Source organism: Eleutherodactylus coqui, chromosome 3 (assembly GCF_035609145.1).
Source record: "Eleutherodactylus coqui strain aEleCoq1 chromosome 3, aEleCoq1.hap1, whole genome shotgun sequence".
NCBI lineage: Eukaryota > Metazoa > Chordata > Amphibia > Anura > Eleutherodactylidae > Eleutherodactylus > Eleutherodactylus coqui.
The window spans coordinates 223642544-223665524 of NC_089839.1; the positions used below are offsets into that span (position 1 = coordinate 223642544).

A 22981-nucleotide genomic window follows, 5' to 3' on the forward strand; every position below is an offset into this window, starting at 1 on the left:
CCGAGTAACTGACTACTCGGACAAAAAGATTCGGGGGGCGCCGGGGGTGAGCGGGGGTTGCAGAGAGGAGTGGGGGGGGGGGGGGAGAGAGAGCTCCCCCTGTTCCCCACTGCTACAACCCGCTCCACCACACCGCCCCCCGGCGCCCCCCGAATCTTTTCGTCCGAGTAGTCAGTTATTTGGAAAAGGCGGTGCTCGAGTGCAAAAACACTCGAACCGAGTACGCGCGCTCATCTCTATTCTTAATACATTCTATGTAATTTCTATGTAAGATAAGTAGATGTTTGAGTAGCACTTTGTGTCGCCCCGAATATTCAGGCTGATTTTTGCAGAGCTTACAGTAATGGACAGCCCCTTTATTAGAGACTCCCACCCTTTACTAGAGCCCCCAGTCCTTTAATTAAAGCTCCCGACCCTTTATTAGCACTCTCGGTCTTCTCATGATTGGCATGTTTTTGTATGCAAATGATGCCCATGAAACCCTCACTGGAGGAACTAGTCACTCTAAAGGCCGTAGGCCATAATTGTACGGGTCATTGACTGTATCCCCCCTGCTCAAACAGGGGGAGCAATCTCCGCAGCATTCAATCTCCTCCTGACTGCAGGGAGTGTAGTGAGTTCACAGTGAGGAGGGGGGATACGTAATCCTCATTCTCAGGATCATATTTTTATTACCTGTCATGTGGATAGATGATAAAAGTTAATCCTGGTATAACGCCTTTACTGTTTAAAGGGGTTTCCCAATAATGACATTTATCCCCTTCCACAGGTGAGGGTATAAACGTCAGATTACTGCGGGATTGACTGCTGGGACCCCCCAACAATCCAGATATTTTGTACCATGAATCCTCCATGAGAAAGGATCAGCAGTGTGCATGTGTGACCACTGCTCCATTCACTCCTATGGGCCAGAGCAGGATTATTGATCACATCACTCTCCCTCCATCCCATAGACGTGAATGGAGCGGTGGACACACATGCGCATCACTGATCCTTTCTCATGTAGGACTTAGGGCGCACAGATCTCAGAATCACTCGGGGTTCCAGCAGTTATACCCAGAGTGATCTGACATTTATCATGTTGTAGTAATAATATTATAAATGTGTTTAGCTAGCAGTGAAATGGTTAATTGGTTCAATACTGTACACTGTGTGTGTTGCATTCTTCTGCTGGTATCTCCAACACTCCTATGCAAGTTCCCAAGAGTTAACGAGGTCCTGAGATGTGTTTCTTATGAGAAAGACCTGCGATGCCCACCACTCATAAGAGGGGGGTTGCTCCTTATCTCCTCCCTTGGATTCCTTGGTCCAGATTGGAATATTAATATGGTCTATGCTACTTGGGTATATAGGATTTGCAAATGACTTCCCAAGATTAATCTAGCTGTTAATTAATTGACTAGTCCATCAAGTTGAACTAATAAACAAAAGTGCTTAGTAAAATCGATAATTAGACTGGGATAAGACATTGTGGTGAGATACGAGTTCACACTATCACAGCCTAGTTATCCTAGCTACATATGAGATTCGATTAAAATACCGACCCCTTGGGAAGTCATTTGAAAATCTGAGATTCACGCAGCCACGACATATGTGCATGAACTCAGTTGCAATTTGAAACTTCCCGTGTACGGTTACATTTTGGTTTATATGAAGCACTCGTGTTCTGTATGTTGTCTTGTCTTTGTCCTTTCATCAGGTGATGATTGAGCCCAATGTGTGTATGTTTTTTAAGATATTTAAATAAAATATTATAATTTTTAAGGGATCTTCTGTGATTTGGGCTTTTACAAAAAATTAGCTCCCTCTGCCTCTGTGACTCTTGGGTATATAGGAATTACGTGTTCACATACGTAAACATATGTTAATCATCAGCGTCGTTACATACTAGGCCAATCATGAGTTGTTATGATGTTGGGAGGGGTGTGCATGTAATTGGTGCGTCATATTTAGCATTACTGTATTGTACTTCCTTTCAATAAACCAGAGTGGTATGGGGCTCACGGGGAGTATTCGTGAGTTCAGAGACATATATTCATGCATGAAGCTTCTCATTATAACCAATCTGGAGCAAACCAGTGAAATCTTCTGGAATATGATTAATTGCCATAACAATCCTCTACCCACTGCATGGGGATAAATATCATTATTGAGAAAACCTCTTTAATAGAATAGATAATGCTGATCTACCAGAGCCAGTGCCCCATCTATCCCCTCCACACTCATCTACCAGAGCCAGTGCCCCAAGTATCCCCTCCACACTGATCTACCAGAGCCAGTGCCCCATCTATCCCCTCCACATTGATCTACCAGAGCCAGTGCTCCATCTATCCCCTCCACATTGATCTACCAGAGCCAGTGCCCCATCTATCCCCTCCACACTGATCTACCAGAGCCAGTGCCCTATCTCTCCCCTCCACACTGATGAGTTATCCATAAACTTAACTCTTGCAACTTTTCATTTCCACAGACCTGTTCACACTGTTGCGGTAGCGGCAGTAACACATGTGGAAGCTGCGGTGGAAGTGGAAGGGTAAGTAGACATTAGATAAGATGCACATCAACCACTGGTATCTGTCAACTGTATATGGGACCATTTCAGCCTGGTTATCAGCATGTAATAAGATATTGCCTTGTTCACTCCACAGAGCACATGCATGTCCTGCGGTGGAAGCGGTTGGAATACAGATCAGAGCTGCTCATCTTGTGGTGGATCGGGTTGTGACCGGTAAGTTGAAATCTATTGGAGACCATATAGTAATACAGCACCTATGTAAATGATAAACAAGCTGCACATGATGGATATAGTTCTGCTTTGCTATACAAATACATGCAACCATCTGCTTTAGTAGAAACTGCAGCAATTATGTGCAACACCTATTCATAAATAAGATGCAGCGTGCTCTTTGCCTCATTCCACCTACACAGATAACCGTATGGCGGTATGATCCACACGCCCCATGGTGTGTACTGCAGATGATATAACTATGACTGCTCTCTACCTGCAGATGCTCCTGGTGTAGCGGTTCTGGTTCCCAGTGTTGTACAACTTGCTGGGGTCAAGGAAGAGTTATAAAGTACATTCGGCTGACGATAAAATGGTACGAGTTTGACAAGGTACCTGCGTATGTCGACTGAACACAAGGGAACAAAGGACAGGTTACAAGGCTCATCCCCGCGTCCTGTGTTGTACCCCAGCAGTGGTTAATATACATTTGTATATATGTGTGAAAGCCCTCACTGACAGACTCAATAAGTGGCCACTAATTCTCTAACTTCCCAGTATCGTACAAGCATGAAATTTGTCATTACCATTCTTCAGGTCCTAAACAGGAAAAGTAAGGGGGTCACAACTTGATTATTCGATGCTAAGTGCATAAGTAAGTGCACCCCTATGTAATGTAACTTCCCGATGTTGTACAAGCGTGAAATAGGAAAAGTAAAGGGGTTGCAACTTGATTATTCAATTCTAAGTGCAAAAGTAAGTCACCCCCTATGTAATGTAACTAATAACACACATCTGAACCTCACAAACATGAAATTTGCCACGTCCATTCTTTACATCCTAAATAAGAAAAGTAAAGGGGTCGCAACTTCAATATTCCGTTATAAGCGTGAAATAATCAATGATACATGACATAGTTCTTTTCTCAGAAACCATAAAACCTAGGGAAATGATATGTATACTGAGAAGAATCTATTTCATCTCTATGTATGCATATACTGAGGAGAATTTAACTGACCTCTGTGTGCATATGCTGAGGACAATCTAACGCTCCTCTATGTGTATATACTAGAAAGACTCTAAGTCACCTCTGTGTGCATTTACTGAACAGAAGAAAGCGGCAATGGACTGCAGGGATGGAACATGCCTTTAAGGCTAAGAAGGGGCTGCAACCTCTAATCTGGGGGGTAAATTTGAATAAAAAGGGTGTTACCTTTAAGGGTAAAAAGTGAGGAGAGTGGGAAGGATGGCACATTCTGTAGAGGAACATCGATACATGCAGTCTGAGGAGAATCTAATGCTCCTCTATGTGTATGTATATTTTATTCCTCAGTTCCCCTAAAGTAAACACAACTTCATAAAATTTTCCATGTGAACAACAGCTAAACACCTGTACCAAATTAACTCAGGCGAAGCCTGGTATATCAGCTAGTCTCTAACATAAGCATGCAGATTTTGGTGCAGATTTTTCGGCACTGCTGAATATCCAGGTACATGTGAAAGTATCACATTTATCATGTGTTTTTAGACACTTTCAGACATTTTTTATGTCTCAACCTACAAAAAGAGCATGGCACCTAAAAATGTGTCAAATTTACACCAAAATTTTAGCACAATTTTTGGCATGAACTTAAGCTGCCTGCACACAGGCGGATTTGCATTGCAGAATCCGGAGTGGGCGTCTTCCTACGGATACCAGAGCAAATACTGCCCATAGCATGCAATGGAAAAGTGAACTTTCCTGCACACGAGTGGAAATAAATTACGATTTTCCGCTCACGGAGTAAAAAATCGCAGCATGCTCTATTTTTGGGCGGATTCCGTGCGGACGGCTGTCAGTGAAGTAAATGAAACTATCCGACCGATGGCCTTTCCACAATCATCACTGTGGAAAGGTCGCAGGATCTACATCATCGCCTAGTGACGGCGCGGAAAAATCTTTACTGCGCATGTGCGCTGGCCATACCATCCGCAGTACACATTAAGAAGATTCCGGACAGGTATGCGGGGTCACAGGCTGGGCACAGGGTCGGATTCCGCTGCGAGATTCTGTATGGGGAATTCGACCTGTTCCTGTACAGCCGGCCTAAGTGAATTTACACAGTGCATTAACAAAGTCTTCAGACTCTCTCACTTTTTCTTATGTAGCGGGCAGGGTTAGTCTTTTGACTGGGAAAGATGGCGGGGATAAATCTCATAATATGTCATGGGGGGCGCTACTATTTTTTCCAACAAATCCAAGGTGCAGTCAGCCCAGCCGCACACAGGACCCGGGAATAGTGAACTGCACTGAATAACTTGATTACCTGCTTTGTCCTCGTGACGCCAGTGCCCCTTCACAGTGATGTAAGATGAATAATAAAGTCCACAGTCAAAGAGGTAGTTTTTAAACTGGAAGCTCTTTTACTTCAAGGCAAAGGTTTAAAAAAAAACAAAAAACGCATTAAGCCTTTAGTGACAGAGCTTTTTTGCTTTTTTCCATTTTCGTTTTTTACCCCCTCCCTTTTAAAAAATCGTAGCTCCTTTATTTATCCAGCGACATCGCTGTATGAGGGCTTGTTTTTTGCAGGATGAGTTGTATTTTTCAATGGTACTATTTATTGTACCATATAATGTACTGAAAAACTTTTTAAAAATTCTAAGCGGAGAAAAAAGGAAAACAAAACGACATTCCACCGTGTTTCGGTGCGTCTTGTTTCTGCAGCGCACAAACTGCAACAAAAATGACCTGATAACTTTATTCTATGGGTCAGTATGATTACTACGATACCAAACTTATATTGTTTTTTTTTTCTGTACTACTGATATTTAATTTTTTTTAATTATTTTCTGTGTCCATTTTCTGCGCACAATAACTTTTTTATTTTTCAGTCGATATAGTTGTGTCAGAGCTCATTTTGTGTGGTATGTCCTGTCGTTTCCGTTGGTACCATTTCCGCATGCAAATGACTTTTTGATCGCTTTTTATTACATTTTTTTCGGAGATAGAGTGACCAAAAAAGTGCATTTTGGGCGTTCTTTATTTTTTTCGGACCACGTTCACCGTGCGGAGTAAATAATACATTACTTTGATAGATCAGACTTTTACGGATTCAGCGATATCAAACACGTATTTTTGGTTTATTATTTTGATTTTTTTTATTGCAAATATGGCAAAAGGGTTTTTTTTTTTAATTTTATTAATTACTAAAACTTTTATTGATCTTATTTTTACACTTTCTTTTAGTCCTCCTAGTGGACCACAACCAGCAATGCTTTGATCGCTCCTGCAGTATGACGTAATGCTATAGCATTACGTCATACTGCAGGAGCAGTATGCAGATAGGCAGTCTGCTAAGGCAGCCCTGGGGACTTTCAGAAGGCCCCTGGCTGCCATGACACCTGTACGGCTCCCTCGATCTCACCACGGGATTTAAATGCAGAATTGACGGCGGCATTTAAAGGGTTAATAGTCGCGATCGGCCCAACGGCCGATCGCGGCTATTGCCCGCGGGTGTCAGCTGTAATAAACAGCTGACGCCCGCACTGTATGGAGGGAGGTAGCGGCGCTATCTCCCTCCATACACGTCCTGCAACAGCAGGACGTAAAAACACTATAGGGCAGTCACTAAGGGGTTAAACAGTCGTAGACATTACAGTGCAAACACTCCTGTGCAGATTCTTCCCTCAACAAATGTGTATCTACAAGTCACCCTCCACTCTCAATATCCGCAGTCTAAGTTATCTGGCAGACAATTATTGTGGTGCTCCCATTACTTTTTGGGCACATACCGCATATACTTCACTGGTCTCCATTGCAATCACATTCATCCTTCTGGGTACTTAGTTTCTCAGTTGCGCTTCCTACTCTGGTAGATGAACGGAGGAACCATGCACTCGCCATTGACGATTCCAAGAGAACAGGATCTGCTCATCACACTCTCCAGAAGAAAGGCTTCCTATCGCCGCAGGAGTAAGCCCAGTACTGGGCACGGGTAAGCTTCAGATCTATTGTCTCCTCATACGGTCTCCTTCGATCACATCTACACTCTTGCTTGAGCAACCTTAACTGCTGCTCTCTCGCATCACACCTCCTCTCTCTCCCTTCCCGACGACAACCACTTTCTTTTTCCTCCTCCCTTCTTTTTTTGATCCATTACACACAACACGCATTCAGCAGGTTAGGGAGACAGAACACATAATTAGGATAGGATGAGTTAACACAAAGCACAAACACCAATACACTTCATACTACAATCCACAAAAAGAAGACCAACTTCACAGAGAGACACTAACTCTGGCCCACTACACTTACATGTTGTTATGTTGTGGCCTTGTGTTTCCCCCTCTGTGATTCTGCACTCAATACCCCATAATGACAAAGTGACAAGAGAATGAGAGAAATATTTATAATTTGTTTTTTTTGTTTTTTTAAATGAACTAACATTTTTCATTGACATAAGTATTGACACTCTTTTATGACTCTTGAAATCTAGCTTTGGGGTCTCTCATTTCTCTTGATAGTCTTTAAGATGTTTTTACACCTTGATTGGCGTCACCTGTGGTAAATTCAGCTGGTTGGACATAATTTTAAAAGACACATTCCCTGTCTCACAGCTCACGATGCATATAAGAGCTAAAACCAAGCCATGATGGGGAAAGAACTGTCTGTAGAGCTCAGAGACTGGATTGTGTGGAGGCACAGATCTGTAGAAGGCGACAAAAACATTTCTGCTGCACTGAAAGTTCCCAAGAGCCCAGCGGCCTCCATAATTCTTACATGGAAGAACAACCAGGACTCTTCCTAAAACGGGCCGACAAACTTAGATCTCGTGCACATTAGCATATTATCGCCATGTATTACGCACGCGTATATCCTGTGAACTTTCATTGATTTATACACACCTGCATGTGAACACTGCGTATGATACGCAGGAGAAATAAATCACAGCATGCTTAATTTCTCTGCATATGGCAGCGTTTGAGGAGCGGGCCCACAGCCGAGGAGACAGCGGGGTAGATTGAGGCGTTGTCACAGGGCTCTACCATCTCCTCTCCTGGGGATAGCACGGGAGCTGTCCAAGTTACCGCTGGGGGAGTATCACAGGGTAACCCAAGTAGTGGTTTACCTTAAGGTCCTTTTGTCACTCGTGATGCCACCGTTCCATCCTCTGCGGTGAATCCAGATGTTGTTAATAAAGAGTCCACACACAGGAATAAAGTTCCTGAGCAGAACCAGAAACGGTTGGTAAATAACAGTTAACGGTTCAAACTCTGTACATCAACCATCAGGACACTGGTGCAGGCAACATTAGTTGAGTGACAGGGAGGAATCACAAGATGACAGAAGAGTCCACAGTCCAAGTTATCTGCGGGGTTCTGTTCCTGGCCAGATTCCTTCACTCTCTCCAGCTCTCTACTGGTCAACACTTACTTTAGGGAAGAAAGCACTCAGCGCAGCATGGCGGTTCCTCTCACTCTCTCAGCCCTCCAGGTCAATCACAGGAAGGCCTGGGTGAATTAGGCCCAGGGCACACACAAGGCAATCGCTCAGCCTCTTCCATCCTGGGGTCCCTTGTAAGACAAGGCATAATTTCTCCTAATCACCAAGTCTCCACTCTCTCCAACTTGAAGACTAACTTTTGCAAGAAGACCCTATGCATCTTGCATACTAATATATATAACATAATCACGTGACACACAAGATACATTTTCCAGAAATCACACAGACGTTAACCCATTCACTGCTGCAGAGGTGCAATATACATCAAATTTATGCACATAGAAGACATGTGATGGGGAGGGGGGGAGAACGAGTGGCACCCAGTGTGATGAGAAGTGTGTGTGTGGGGGGGGGGGGGGACGAGTGGCATCCAGTGTGGTGGGGAGTGCGGGGGGGAGAATCAGGGGCATCCTGTGTGATGCGTAGTGGAAGGGTGGGGAACAATGGGCGTCCTGTGTGATTGATAGTGAGGAGGAGAACGAGGGCTGTCCTGTGTGATGGGCAGTGGAGAGGGAGAAGAACGAGCGGCGTCCTGTGTGATGGATAGTGGGGAGTGGAGGGGATAATGAGGGGTGTCCTGTGTGATGGGGAGTAGTGGGGTAGAACAAGTGGCATCCAGTGTGATGGGGAGTGCGGGCAGATAATTAGGGGCATCCTGTATGGTGGAGAGTGGGGAGGGGATAATGAGGGGTGTCCTGTGTGATGGGTAGTTGAGAGGGGGAGAAGTAGGGGCGTCCTGTGTGATGGATAGCGGGGGGGGGGGGGGGGGGAGGATGAGTGGCATCCTGTGTGATGAATGGTGCTTAGATACATCTGCTCAGCAGATGTATCTAAGCCGATCATTTGTGATACATTTGCTGACCTACTGTATCTAAGCAGATCCTGTGGAATGTGTCTGCTGAGCAGATGTATCTAAGCCGATCACGTGTGTTACATCTGCTCAGCAGACGTATCACACAGGATCAGCATAGATACATCAGCTCAGCAGACAATATCGCTAATAATAGTTGCCCCAGCAGTAATAGTGACCCCCAATAGTTGCCCCAGTAGTAATAGCGACCCCCAATAGTTGCTCCAGTAGTAATACAGACCCCCATTAGTTGCCCCAGTACTAATACAGACCCCCAATTGTTGCCCCAGTACTATTAGTGACCATCAATAGTTGCCCCAGTAGTAATAGTGACCACCAATAGTTGCCTCAGTAGTAATAGTGGCCCCCAACAGTTGTCCCAATAGTATTAGTAACCACCAATTGTTGCCCTAGTAGTAATAGTGCTTTGTAATGGCCATACAGAAGTGCATACATGCATTTGTCACGGCCAGACAAACCCTTTAATGTGACTGAGGACTCCAACTGCAACAATGGGGATCGATAAGAACAGCAATCCCCGCTGTTAACCCCCTATATGTCGCAATCTATGTAGATCATGAAATTTAAAAAGTTCACAAATGTAATCATAGAGGACTGATGGATTTCCATGGTAAGGGTTTTTATTGTGTAAAAACTAGAGATGAGCGAACACCAAAATGTTCGGGTGTTCGTTATTCGAAACGAACTTCCCGCGATGTTCGAGGGTTCGTTTCGAATAACGAACCCCATTGAAGTCAATGGGCGACCAGAGCATTTTTGTATTTCGCCGATGCTCGCTAAGGTTTTCATGTGTGAAAATCTGGGCAATTCAAGAAAGTGATGGGAATGACACAGAAACGGATAGGGCAGGCGAGGGGCTACATGTTGGGCTGCATCTCAAGTTCACAGGTCCCACTATTAAGCCACAATACCGGCAAGAGTGGCCCCCCCCCCCCCCCCTCCCAACAACTTTTACTTCTGAAAAGCCCTCATTAGCATGGCATACCTTTGCTAAGCACCACACTAGCTACAACAAAGCACAATCACTGCCTGGATGACACTCCGCTGCCACTTCTCCTGGGTTACATGCTGACCAACCGCCCCCCCTCCCCCCCACAGCGCACACCAAAGTGTCCCTGCGCAGCCTTCAGCTGCCCTCATGCCACACCACCCTCATGTCTATTTAGAAGTGCGTCTGCCATGACGAGGCACACACTGCAGAGGGTTGGCACGGCTAGGCAGCGACCCTCTTTAAAAGGGGCGGGGCGATAGCCCACAATGCTGTACAGAAGCAATGAGAAATATAATCCTGTGCCACCGCCATCAGGAGCTGCACACGTGGGCATAGCAATGGGGAACCTATGTGCCACACACTATTCATTCTGTCAAGGTGTCTGCATGCTCCAGTCAGACTGGTAATATGTACCTTAACAGTAACCGCGTTGGTGGTAATGTGGTGGTGACTGCGGACCTAGTAGCACGGTTGTATTTTGTTGGTTTTCGGAATGCGGCCAGGATTAAGTGGGCCGTGGCGGGAGGATGGTGTGGGGGCTCTCTTATTGTGTCGGTAAAGGTGAAATTCTTGGACTGCCACCAGACGAACCAATGCAAAGGCATTTGCCAAGAATGTTTTCCCTGTTGGAGGAGGAGGGGGATGTTTTTGAGGCACTACGTGTCCTCTCCACGTGTCCGTGGTTATATGCACCTTAACAGTAACCACGTTGGTGGGAAATGGCCTCGCCGCCATCATGTCTTTGGGAAGCCTCTGTTTCCACACCCCAGAGACATACCATTAGCAGCGGTATAGGCAGAGCCCAGAATTCGTAATATTTCAGCCGTAGCATTAGGACAGGCCCCACTAACATATCACTAGCAGCATTATAGGAGGAGCGCAGTCTTCGTTCCATGTCAGCAATAGTAGCACTCAAGACAGGCCCCAGTAACAATTCCGAAGCAGCAGTATAGCGGGAGCGCAGTCTTCGTTCCATGTCAGCAATAGTAGCACTCAAGACAGGCCCCAGTAACAATTCTGAAGCAGCAGTATAGTGGGAGCGCAGTCTTAGTTCCATTTCAGTAGCCTTAGTATAGCCAAGGCCCAAGTTACATTTATGTAGCTAAAGTGTAGGCCAACCCCACGCACCTTTCTGTACCATGAGTGCAGGCGAAGAACATACAAATTGCTATGATTACACTGTAGGTGAGGGCCCCAAAAAATTGGTGTACCAACAGTACTAATGTACCTCAGTAAAAATTGGCCATGCCCAACCAAGATGGCAGGTGAATCGCTTTGGTTAATGTGGCTTAAGTGGTAACTAGGCCTGGAGGCAGCCCAGTGTAACGAAAAATTGGTTCAAGTTAAAGTTCCAACGCTTTTAAGCGCATTAAAACTTATAAAAATTGTTCAGAAAAATTATTTGAGTGAGCCTTGTGGCCCTAAGAAAAATTGCCCGTTCAGCGTGATTACGTGAGGTTTCAGGAGGAGGAGCAGGAGGAGGAGGAGGAATATTAGACACAGATTGATGAAGCAGAAATGTCCCCGTTTTGGATGGTGAGAGAGAACGTAGCTTCCATCCGCGGGTGCAGCCTACGTATTGCTTACGTATCGCTGCTGTCCGCTGGTGGAGAACAGAAGTCTGGGGAAATCCAGCCTTTGTTCATCTTGATGAGTGTTAGCCTGTCGGCACTGTCGGTTGACAAGCGGCTACGCTTATCTGTGATGATTCCCCCAGCCGCACTAAACACCCTCTCCGACAAGACGCTAGCCGCAGGACAAGCAAGCACCTCCAGGGCATACAGTGCTAGTTCAGGCCACGTGTCCAGCTTCGACACCCAGTAGTTGTAGGGGGCAGAGGCGTCACCGAGGATGGTCGTGCGATCGGCTACGTACTCCCTCACCATCCTTTTACAGTGCTCCCGCCGACTCAGCCTTGACTGGGGAGCGGTGACACAGTCTTGGTGGGGAGCCATAAAGCTGGCCAGGCCCTTAAAGACTGTTGCACTGCCTGGGATGTACATGCTGCTCGATCTCCGCACCTCCCCTGCTACCTTGCCCTTGGTACTGCGCCTTCTGCCACTAGCGCTGTCGGCTGGGAATTTTACCATCAGCTTGTCCGCAAGGGTCCTGTGGTATAGCAACACTCTCGAACCCCTTTCCTCTTCGGGAATGAGAGTGGGCAGGTTCTCCTTATAGCGTGGGTCGAGCAGTGTGTACACCCAGTAATCCGTCGTGGCCAGAATGCGTGCAACGCGAGGGTCACGAGAAAGGCATCCTAACATGAAGTCAGCCATGTGTGCCAGGGTACCTGTACGCAACACATGGCTGTCTTCACTACGAAGATCACTGCCAGGATCCTCCTCCTCCTCCTCCTCAGGCCATACACGCTGAAAGGATGACAGGCAATCAGCCGGTGTACCGTCAGCAGCGGGCCAAGCTGTCTCTTCCCCCTCCTCTTCATCCTCCTCATGCTCCTCTTCCTCCTGTACGCGCTGAGAAATAGATAGGAGGGTGCCCTGACTATCCAGCGGCATACTGTCTTCCCCCGCCCCCGTTTCCGAGCGCAAAGCAGCTGCCTTTATGGTTTGCAGGGAATTTCTCAAGATGCATAGCAGAGGAATGGTGACGCTAATGATTGTAGCATCGCCGCTCACCAGCTGGGTAGACTCCTCAAAATTACCAAGGACATGGCAGATGTCTGCCAACCAGGCCCACTCTTCTGAAAGGAATTGAGGAGGCTGACTCCCACTGCGCCGCCCATGTTGGAGTTGGTATTTGACTATAGCTCTACGCTGTTCATAGAGCCTGGCCAACATGTGGAGCGTAGAGTTCCACCGTGTGGGCACGTCGCACAGCAGTCGGTGCACTGGCAGCTTAAAGTGATGTTGCAGGGTGCGCAGGGTGGCAGCGTCCGTGTGGGACTTGCGGAAATGTGCGCAGAGCCGGCGCGCCTTTACGAGCAGGTCTGACAAGCGTGGGTAGCTTTTCAGAAAACGCTGAACCACCAAATTAAAGACGTGGGCCAGGCATTGCACGTGCGTGAGGCTGCCGAGCTGCAGAGCCGCCACCAGGTTACGGCCGTTGTCACACACGACCATGCCCGGTTGGAGGCTCAGCGGCGCAAGCCAGCGGTCGGTCTGCTGTGTCAGACCCTGCAGCAGTTCGTGGGCCGTGTGCCTCCTATCGCCTAAGCTGAGTAGTTTCAGCACGGCCTGCTGATGCTTGCCCACCGCTGTGCTGCCACACCGCGCGACACCGACTGCTGGCGACATGCTGCTGCTAACACATCTTGATTGCGAGGCAGAGGAGGAGGAGGAGGGTGCTTTAGTGGAGGAAGCATACACCTCCGCAGATACCACCACCGAGCTGGGGCCCGCAATTCTGGGGGTGGGTAGGACGTGAGCGGTCCCAGGCTCTGACTCTGTCCCAGCCTCCACTAAATTCACCCAATGTGCCGTCAGGGAGATGTAGTGGCCCTGCCCACCTGTGCTTGTCCACGTGTCCGTTGTTAAGTGGACCGTGGCAGTAACCGCGTTGGTGAGGGCGCGTACAATGTTGCGGGAGACGTGGTCGTGCAGGGCTGGGACGGCACATCGGGAAAAGTAGTGGCGACTGGGAACTGAGTAGCGCGGGGCCGCCGCCTCCATGATACTTTTGAAGGACTCCGTTTCCACAACCCTATACGGCAGCATCTCAAGGCTGATGAATTTTGCTATGCGGACGGTTAACGTTTGAGCGTGCGGGTGCGTGGCGGCGTACTTGCGCTTGCGCTCCAACAGTTGCGCAAGCGACGGCTGGACGGTGCGCTGAACTACACTGCTGGATGGGGCCGAGGACAGCGGAGATGAGGGTGTGGGTGCAGGCCATGAGGCGGTAGTGCCCGTGTCCTGAGAGGGGGGTTGGATCTCAGTGGCAGGTTGGGGCACAGGGGGAGAGGCAGGGGTGCAAACCGGAGGCGCTGAACGGCCTTCGTCCCACATTGTGGGGTGCTTGGCCATCATATGTCTGCGCATGGTGGTGGTGGTGAGGCTGTTGGTGTTGGCTCCCCGGCTGAGCTTTGCGCGACAAAGGTTGCACACCACTGTTCGTCGGTCGTCAGGCGTCTCTGTGAAAAACTGCCAGACCTTAGAGCACCTCGGCCTCTGCAGGGTGGCATGGCGCGAGGGGGCGCTTTGGGAAACAGTTGGTGGATTATTCGGTCTGGCCCTGCCTCTACCCCTGGCCACCGCACTGCCTCTTGCAACCTGCCCTGCTGATGCCCTTGACTCCCCCTCTGAAGACCTGTCCTCCTGAGTAAGCGTTGCACACCAGGTGGGGTCAGTCACCTCATCGTCCTGCTGCTCTTCCTCCGAATCCTCTGTGCGCTGCTCCCTCGGACTTACTGCCCTTACTACTACCTCACTGCAAGACAACTGTGTCTGATCGTCATCGTCCTCCTCACCCACAGAAAGTTGTTGAGACAGTTGGCGGAAGTCCCCAGCCTCTTCCCCTGGACCCCGGGAACTTTCGAATGGTTGGGCATCAGTGACGATAAACTCCTCTGGTGGGAGAGGAACCGCTGCTGCCCAATCTAAGCAGGGGCCCGAGAACAGTTCCTGGGAGTGTTCCCGCTCCTGAGCAGGTGTCATTGTAGTGGAGTGAGGAGGCTGGGAGGAAGGAGGAGCAGCAGACAGAGGATTCGGATTTGCAGCAGTGGACGGCGCAGAACTGCGTGTTGACGATAGGTTGCTCGAAGCACTTTCTGCCATCCAGGACAGGACCTGCTCACACTGCTCATTTTCTAATAACCGTCTCCCGCGTGGACCCATTAATTGGGCGATGAATGTGGGGGCGCCAGAAACGTGCCTCTCTCCTAATCGCGCAGCAGTCGGCTGCGACACACCTGGATCAGGAGCTCGGCCTGTGCCCACACCCTGACTTGGCCCTCCGCGTTCTCGGCCACGTCCACGTCCTCTAGGCCTACCCCTACCCCTCAGCATGCTGTATTACCAGTGATTTGATTTCACAGGCAGGAAATAAATTGGCGCAAGACTGCAGGCCAAATATAATTTTTTCCCTTTTTTGAAAACGAAAGGCCCCACTGCCTCTAGTGAATGAATAATCTAAGTTTAATAACTGTGCTGTGGCCCTGCTAATGTGTCACAGAACTTGAGGGTAGCAGAGTTATTAACTCTGGCAGAGCAGGTATTTTTTTTCAAAATTAAGGAAAGCAAATGGCGAAGCCAGGAGTAAAACGTAGCTGGGTGCGTCTGATTTTTAAACGTTGCACACGCAGCCGACACGTGTCCACCGCCCTTAGGACGGACAGAGGCAGGACAAATAGAATTATTTTCAGTTTTTTTCCACCAAAAGGCAGCACTGCGTATATTCAATGAACATGAGAAGTTTAATAACTGTGCTGTGGCCCTGCTAATGTGGCACAGAACTTGAGGGTAGCAGAGTTATTAACTCTGGCAGAGCAGGTATTTTTTTTCCAAATTAAGGAAAGCAAATGGCGAAGCCAGGAGTAAAACGTAGCTGGGTGCGTCTGATTTTTAAACGTTGCACACGCAGCCGACACGTGTCCACCGCCCTTAGGACGGACAGAGGCAGGACAAATAGAATTATTTTCACTTGTTTTACAAGCAAAAGGCAGCACTGCGTATATTCAATGAATAATAACTGTGTTGTGGCCCTGCCTACACAATTCTTTCCCTGCAGTATCAATGGAGGGTGCAATGCTCTGCAGAGGCGATTTTGAGAAGAAAAAAAATATGCAGCACAGCTAACAGCAGCCTGGACAGTACTGCACACGGTTAAATATGGCCCTAGAAAGGACCGTTGAGGTTCTTGAAGGCTACACTCACTCCTAACACTCTCCCTGCCTATGCAACACTTCTGTCCCTAATGCCGGGTGCAACGCTCTGCAGAGCCGATTTTGAGAAAAAAAATTGCCACTGCTAACAGCAGCCAACACACAGCTATCAGTGGCCCTAATAAGGACCTTTGGGGGGTCTTGAAGCCTACACTAACTACCAATTCTTTCCCTACAGCAGCTCCGGTACAAACAGCACTGTCCCTCATCTAACTCACACCGCATCTGAGGCGAGCCGCGGGAGGGGCCGACTTTTATATTAGGCGGACACCTGATCTCCCCAGCCACTCACTGCAGGGGGGTGGTATAGGGCTTGAACGACGCAGGGGGAAGTTGTAATGCCTTCCCTGTCTTTCAATTGGCCAGAAAAGCGCGCTAACGTCTCAGGGAAGGAAGTGAAAGTAACCCGAACAACGCATGGTGTTCGTTACGAATAACGAACATCCCGAACACCCTAATATCCGCACGGATATCAAGTTCGGACGAACACGTTCGCTCATCTCTAGTAAAAACCTATAAAAACATAATTTTGGTTGTAATCGTACCGACCCGCAGAAAAATGTATCATGCCATTTATGCTTCATGATTAGTGCTGCAAAAAAATGGCAGAATTGATGTGCTTTCCCTGCCCTGAAAAAAAAAAGTGAATAAAAGTTTTACAATACATTATATATACACACATAAGATACTAATAAAAACTATAGTTCGCCGCGCAGAAAACAAGCCCTCATACCGCCATGTTGATAAAAAATAAAAAAGTTATGGCTTTTGAAAAGTGGAGCTGAGAAACCTAAAAAAATCATTGCAAAATAGGCTGTGTCCGTAATGGGTTAAAGAGGGCAGCAGAATGAGGTCATTGTTAGCAGTGTGTCAAACATGTCTGTCTGCCATGTAACCAAACATGTCTGTGTTCCGAATTCTGCAGAGACGAATGGTGGCTGGAAATAGCCCTAATGGCGGTCTGGGCTGGCTAGAGATGAAAGTGACCGTCACTAGCAATCAGTCTAGGTAATTGCACTGTAAATCACTATCAGTGGGCTAGCATCTGACCATTACATGCAGATTTCACTATTGGGGCTCCTTCACATGAGCGTATGCGTTTTACAGTCACTTGCCGTGCCATTAAATTGCATGAATGGATGACTTTCCGTGATCAAGTCCCGAATTAATTTGCGTTTTCTCATCCATTGATTCGGCCAGGTGCAATCTATTAGCGAAAAATACGTCGCAGCCTGGAAAACCCTTGCTCCTCATAAATCCTCGAAATCACTTCAAATGCCTAAATAGAGGAACCTATAAGCTTTTAGCAGCGTTGGACGCTGCTAAACTGCCTCCCTTCGCTTTTTTTCCATGGGAGCCGCCAGCGTATATCGGTCGAAAGATAGAAACAGAGCTATCTTTTTGCCCAGCGTATAATAGCAGGCGCGGATTTTGGTTGCATATGTTCTATTTTTTATGGTGCAAGGTTTTTACGTGCCGCATATTCATCCCATGTGAACGAATGCATTGGAAACCAATGCCTCAGTTGACCGCGTATATACACTCATGTGAATAAAACCTCAGAGGTATACTAGAACTGAGCCGCTGTATTGCAGACTAAGGACTCATGCCAACGGCCGTAAGTGTACAACGCTGTAGGGACACCCGCAGCATTTTACACATTTTCCAGCCATGTGCGCTGCTGGTAGGGACTACATATGGCTTTGTGTGGAACTGCGCATGCCCGCGTATGCGCAGTGTGATATTTATTTATTTTAATTCCACGCTCATGTTCAGAATGGCAATGCGTATGCAAACAATGTATTGCGTATTGGCAGCGTATCATACGGAGCCCATACAAGGGCATAGGGCTCACGTTGCATGGTACGCGGACAAATAGAGCATGCTGCAATTTATTTCTCTTGCATATCTACACACAGTCCATTGACTTTCTTTGCTTTCACTTACAACGTATCAGGGGTGCATGCACCACACGCGTGGTACGTGGGGGAAACCTGGTCGTGGACTTGAGCCCCAACATGTTATAAAAGTTAGCTTATGTTGTCTCTATTGTATATATTGCTATTATGCTATCCCCAGTGTGTGTGTGTGTGTGTATGTATATATATATATGCCCGGCTTTGCCTGTGTTAATTTGGTCCAGGTGTTTACCTGTTGTTCACATGAAAAATTGTATGGAGTCATGGTCACTTTAGAGGAACCAAGGAATAAGATATATATACACATAGAGGAGCGTTAGATTCTCCTCAGAGTGCATGTACCGATGTCCCTCTGTAGAATGTGCCACCCCTCCAACTCTCCTCACTTTTTCCTTTTAAGGGTAACACCCCTTTTTATTCAAATTTAATCCCAGACTGGAGGTTGCAGATTCTCCTCAGGATATACACATAGAGGAGCTGTAGATTCCACCCAGTATATAGACATAGAGGTGAGGTAGATTCTTCTCAGTATATACACAAAGAGTTCACTTAGATTCTCCTCAGTATATACACAGAGGAGCGTTAGATTCTTCTCAGTATATGCACACAGAGGTGAGGTAGATTCTCCTCAGTATATACACAGAGGTGAGGTTGATTCTGCTCAGTATATACACATAGAGGAGTGTTAGATTCTCCTCAGTATATACACACAGAGTTGAGGTAGATTCTCCTCAGTATATACACATAGAGGAGCATTAGATTGTTTTCAGTATATACACATAGAGGTGAGGTAGATTCTCTTCAGTATATACATGTAGAGGTGAGGTAGATTCTCTTTAGTATATACACGTAGAGGTGAGGTAGATTCTCCTCAGTATATACACGTAGAGGAGCGTTAGATTCTTTACAGTATATATACATAGAGGTGAGGTAGATTGTCCTCAGTATATACACATAGAAGTGAGGTAGATTCTCTTCAGTATATACACGTAGAGGTGAGGTAGATTCTGCTCAGTATATACACGTAGAGGAGCGTTAGATTCTTTACAGTATATACACATAGAGGTGAGGTAGATTGTCCTCAGTATATGCACACAGAGGTAAGGTAGATTCTCTTCAGTATATACACATAGAGGTGAGGTAGATTCTCCTCAGTATATATACACGTAGAGGTGAGGTAGATTCTCCTCAGTATATACACAAAGAGTTCAGTTAGATTCTCCTCAGTATATACACACAGAGGTCAGTTAGATTCTCCTCAGTATATACACAGAGGAGCGTTAGATTCTTCTCAGTATATGCACACAGAGGTGAGGTAGATTCTCCTCAGTATATACACATAGAGGTGAGGTTGATTCTGCTCAGTATATACACATAGAGGAGTGTTAGATTCTCCTCAGTATATACACACAGAGTTGAGGTAGATTCTCCTCAGTATATACACATAGAGGAGCATTAGATTGTTTTCAGTATATACACATAGAGGTGAGGTAGATTCTTTTCAGTATATACACGTAGAGGTGAGGTAGATTCTCTTCAGTGTATACACATAGAGGTGAGGTAGATTCTCCTCAGTATATACACGTAGAGGAGCATTAGATTCTTTACAGTATATATACATAGAGGTGAGGTAGATTCTCTTCAGTATATACACGTAGAGGTGAGGTAGATTCTCTTCAGTATATACACGTAGAGGTGAGGTAGATTCTCTTCAGTATATACACGTAGAGGTGAGGTAGATTCTCCTCAGTATATACACGTAGAGGAGCGTTAGATTCTTTACAGTATATACACATAGAGGTGAGGTAGATTGTCCTCAGTATATACACATAGAGGTGAGGTAGATTCTCTTCAGTATATACACATAGAGGAACGTTAGATTCTTTACAGTATATACACATAGAGGTGAGTTAGATTCTCCTCAGTATACAAATAATTTCCCTAGGCTTTATGGTTTCTTAGAAAAGAACTGTCATGTATTTAACAGTTTTTCATGCTTAGAGTTAAATATTGAAGTTGCAACCCCCGGTTACTTTTCCTCTTACGATGTAAAGAATAGTTGTGGCAAATTTATGTTTGTACGACACCAGGAAGTTATATAACATAGGGGTGCACTTACTTTTGCTATTAGCATTGAATAATCGAATTATGACCCATTTACTGTTCCTATTTAGAACCTAAAGAATGATCCTGCCAAATTTCAAGTTTATATGACACCGGGAACTTAGAGAATTAGATTAGATACATTACATAGGGGTGCACTTACTTTTACACTTAGCATTGAATATTTGAGTTGTGACCCCTTTTTTTTCCTATTTAGGACCTAAATAATGCTCATGCAAAATTTCATGTTTGTACGACACCGGGAAGTTAGAGAATTAGTGGGAAGTTACAGAATTAGTGGTTTCTCAGTCAGCCGGTCTAGGACTGATGGACAGGATTTTTTAATTTTTTGTTGGTGAAGCAAAGCATGTCTTGAGGCTTGTGTTATGGATGTTTTAAAATTCTGGCGAACCTCCTGATTACTAATTGTGCATTGATGGGTCATTTAAAACAGGGGTCCCCAACTCCAGTTCTCAGGGACCAGCAACAGGTCATGTTTTTAGGATATCCTATAGTAAGAACACCTGTGGGAATGTCTGAGGCACCGACAATAATTACATCACCTGTGCAACACTGAGGAAATCCTGAAAACCTGACCTGTTGGCGGTCCCTGAGGACTGCAGTTGGGCAACACTGATTTTAAAAAAAACGTAATGTAGCTAAAAGTGATATACAAGGAGTAGCCTGGTAGACCACCAGGAAGTTATGCATTAAGCCCTTTACTGTACTCGCCACCACAGGTAGCAGCACTGTATACTACCATTTTGCATGGCACAGATAGCTGGTGCTGTCTGTAGGGGCGCTACTCCTTATGGAGACACTCTGCTGGCTATGATGAAACAATTAATGGGGGCACTGTGATGGCACTATTCATGGGGGTGCTCAGGCTGTTCTTAAAGGAGTATTCTTATTTAATACTTTAACAGTCATGAAAGGCTGATACATGCACATCCCATCTCTGGGTCCCCATTTATCTGTAATTGTGGCCCCCACTGCCCCCAGCTCAGTTCTATGCAGTTTGTGGGGGTGGTTGGGACTTACAGAAACAGCCAAGTAGGCTATGCTACGATGTTTTTCCATAACACTCATAGAAGTCAATAGGAGTTACAGAAACAGTGTGGCACAGCAAATAACTCTCTTTCTGCAGCTCTTGAGTTATGGCAACAGTGTAGCTCGCAGCATTATTTACATACAGTATGTGCTGCTATTAGCTGTGTGTGCAGTATGACAGCATTATTTATATACACTACATTCTGCTATTTGCTATGTGTACAATATGACAGCATTACTTATGTACACTGCATGCCTCCATTAGCTATGTGTCCAGTATAATAGGATTGTGTACACTATATGCTGCTATTAGTTATGTGTACAGCATGACAGCATTTTTATGTACATTATACGTTGCTATTAGCTATATGTACAGTATGGCAACATTATTTATATACACTTAGCTATGTGTACAATATGGCAGCATTATTTCTGTACACTGTATGCCTCTATCAGCTATGTGTGCAGGATGGCAGTATTATGTACACTATATGCTATATACAGCATGGCAGCATTTTCATGTACACTATATACAGCTATTAGCTACGTGTACAGTATGGCAGCGTTACTTATGTATACTGTATACCTCTATTAGCCATGTGTACAGTATGGCAGTATTATGTACACTATATACTGCTATTATCTATATGTACAGTATGGTAGCATTATCTACTTACACAATACGGTGGGTTGGTAATATTATTTATTCATTTTATATAAGGGCACTGAGCAGACCTGTGAAATCCGGCAAACATCCCTGATTGCCCCTATGGTATATCACAATACTATAGTTTATTGTCAATTAAACCCCATAAACTGTTGTCCTGACGAGCGCACAAGTCAATGTAGATTTTCTTTTTTTTTATTTCAGGGAAAACCACAATTTTGAGTTTCTTGCTGACCACCAATCAGATTTCACAACTAAACGTTTCAAGAAAGCGACGGGAGAAATCCTCCTCTCTGATGAGCAGCAGACGGTGAGCTATAGGGGTTCAGTCATTAGGTGGGCATTCTGACTGTGGGTGGGCAAGTAACCGTCTGACAAGGCAATCCCACCCCTCTTCCACCCCCACCCCCACCCCAACAGCTGTAACGTCTCATCCTCTTGTAGAATATCCCTGTCATTCATCTTCTTGCTAATAAAGTTCTAATAAGTTTATATAAATCCCCCCATCCGCCTTCAGAACTTTCCATCTTACATATCTGCAGGTGTCGCCTGTTACCAATTTTCCTGAACCGTCTATCAACGAAGCATCTGAGAAAGTGATTTCTCAGCATCGCACCACGTTCACTTACTGTAGAATCCTGAGACAGGTAAGTGATGTCATCATTAGCGCCGCAGCAATGCTTTCCTGTACTGACGCCTGATGCAATATGTCCTCCCTTTGCAGAGACACACCATAGAGTGGCTGCCGCTCACCAAAGTGGATTATATCTGGAAAGGTGCAGAATACCATTACTACGTGTACGGGAAAGAGAACAGAGCCTACGCCAAAGACTATCCCAGAAAGTGCTGCTGTGCAATCATGTGATCACAAGCGGAATGATGGATGGATAAACTAAACATCCCTATGACACCAGCATCCATAGTTATATACTCTTTAACTCCCTAACGCCACAGGACGTAAATGTACGTCCTGAATGCAGGGTACTTAACGCAACAGGACGTACACTTACATCCTGTGGATAGCGTGAGATCAGAAGTGATCCCGCGCTATCCGGCAGTGGGAGACGGCTGTGACCAATAGCCGGCCTCCCCCTGCAACAGCAGGGGTGCATCGGGACAGCAACCCCTGCTGTGAACCCCTTCCCTGGCGCACTCTATGTAGATCGCGGCATGTAAAGGGTTCACAGAGTGAGCGCGTTCCCTCTGTGATGTCATCGGACTCTCGCAATGTAAAAAAAAAATAAGTAAAAACCCCTTTTTTGTGCTTCTTACCATATTAGATGAAAATCCACCACAAATCGTTGCGTCCTCATGCCCAAAAAAGGCCATGTCCTTAA

The 22981-nt window shown here is 46.2% G+C and overlaps 1 protein-coding gene across 1 annotated transcript in view; it reads left to right on the forward strand.

Annotated features, from left to right (window-relative positions):
- LOC136620271 (uncharacterized) overlaps window positions 1-22509 on the forward strand; it is an 87994-nt gene extending 65485 nt beyond the window's left edge. The window contains exons 8-13 of the mRNA XM_066594973.1: window positions 2471-2533; window positions 2649-2728; window positions 3009-3101; window positions 21849-21954; window positions 22187-22291; window positions 22369-22509. Of these exons, the coding sequence (XP_066451070.1) occupies window positions 2471-2533; window positions 2649-2728; window positions 3009-3101; window positions 21849-21954; window positions 22187-22291; window positions 22369-22509 (588 nt within the window). The remainder of the gene's footprint in view (window positions 1-2470; window positions 2534-2648; window positions 2729-3008; window positions 3102-21848; window positions 21955-22186; window positions 22292-22368) is intronic.
- The last annotated feature ends 472 nt before the right edge of the window (window positions 22510-22981 follow it).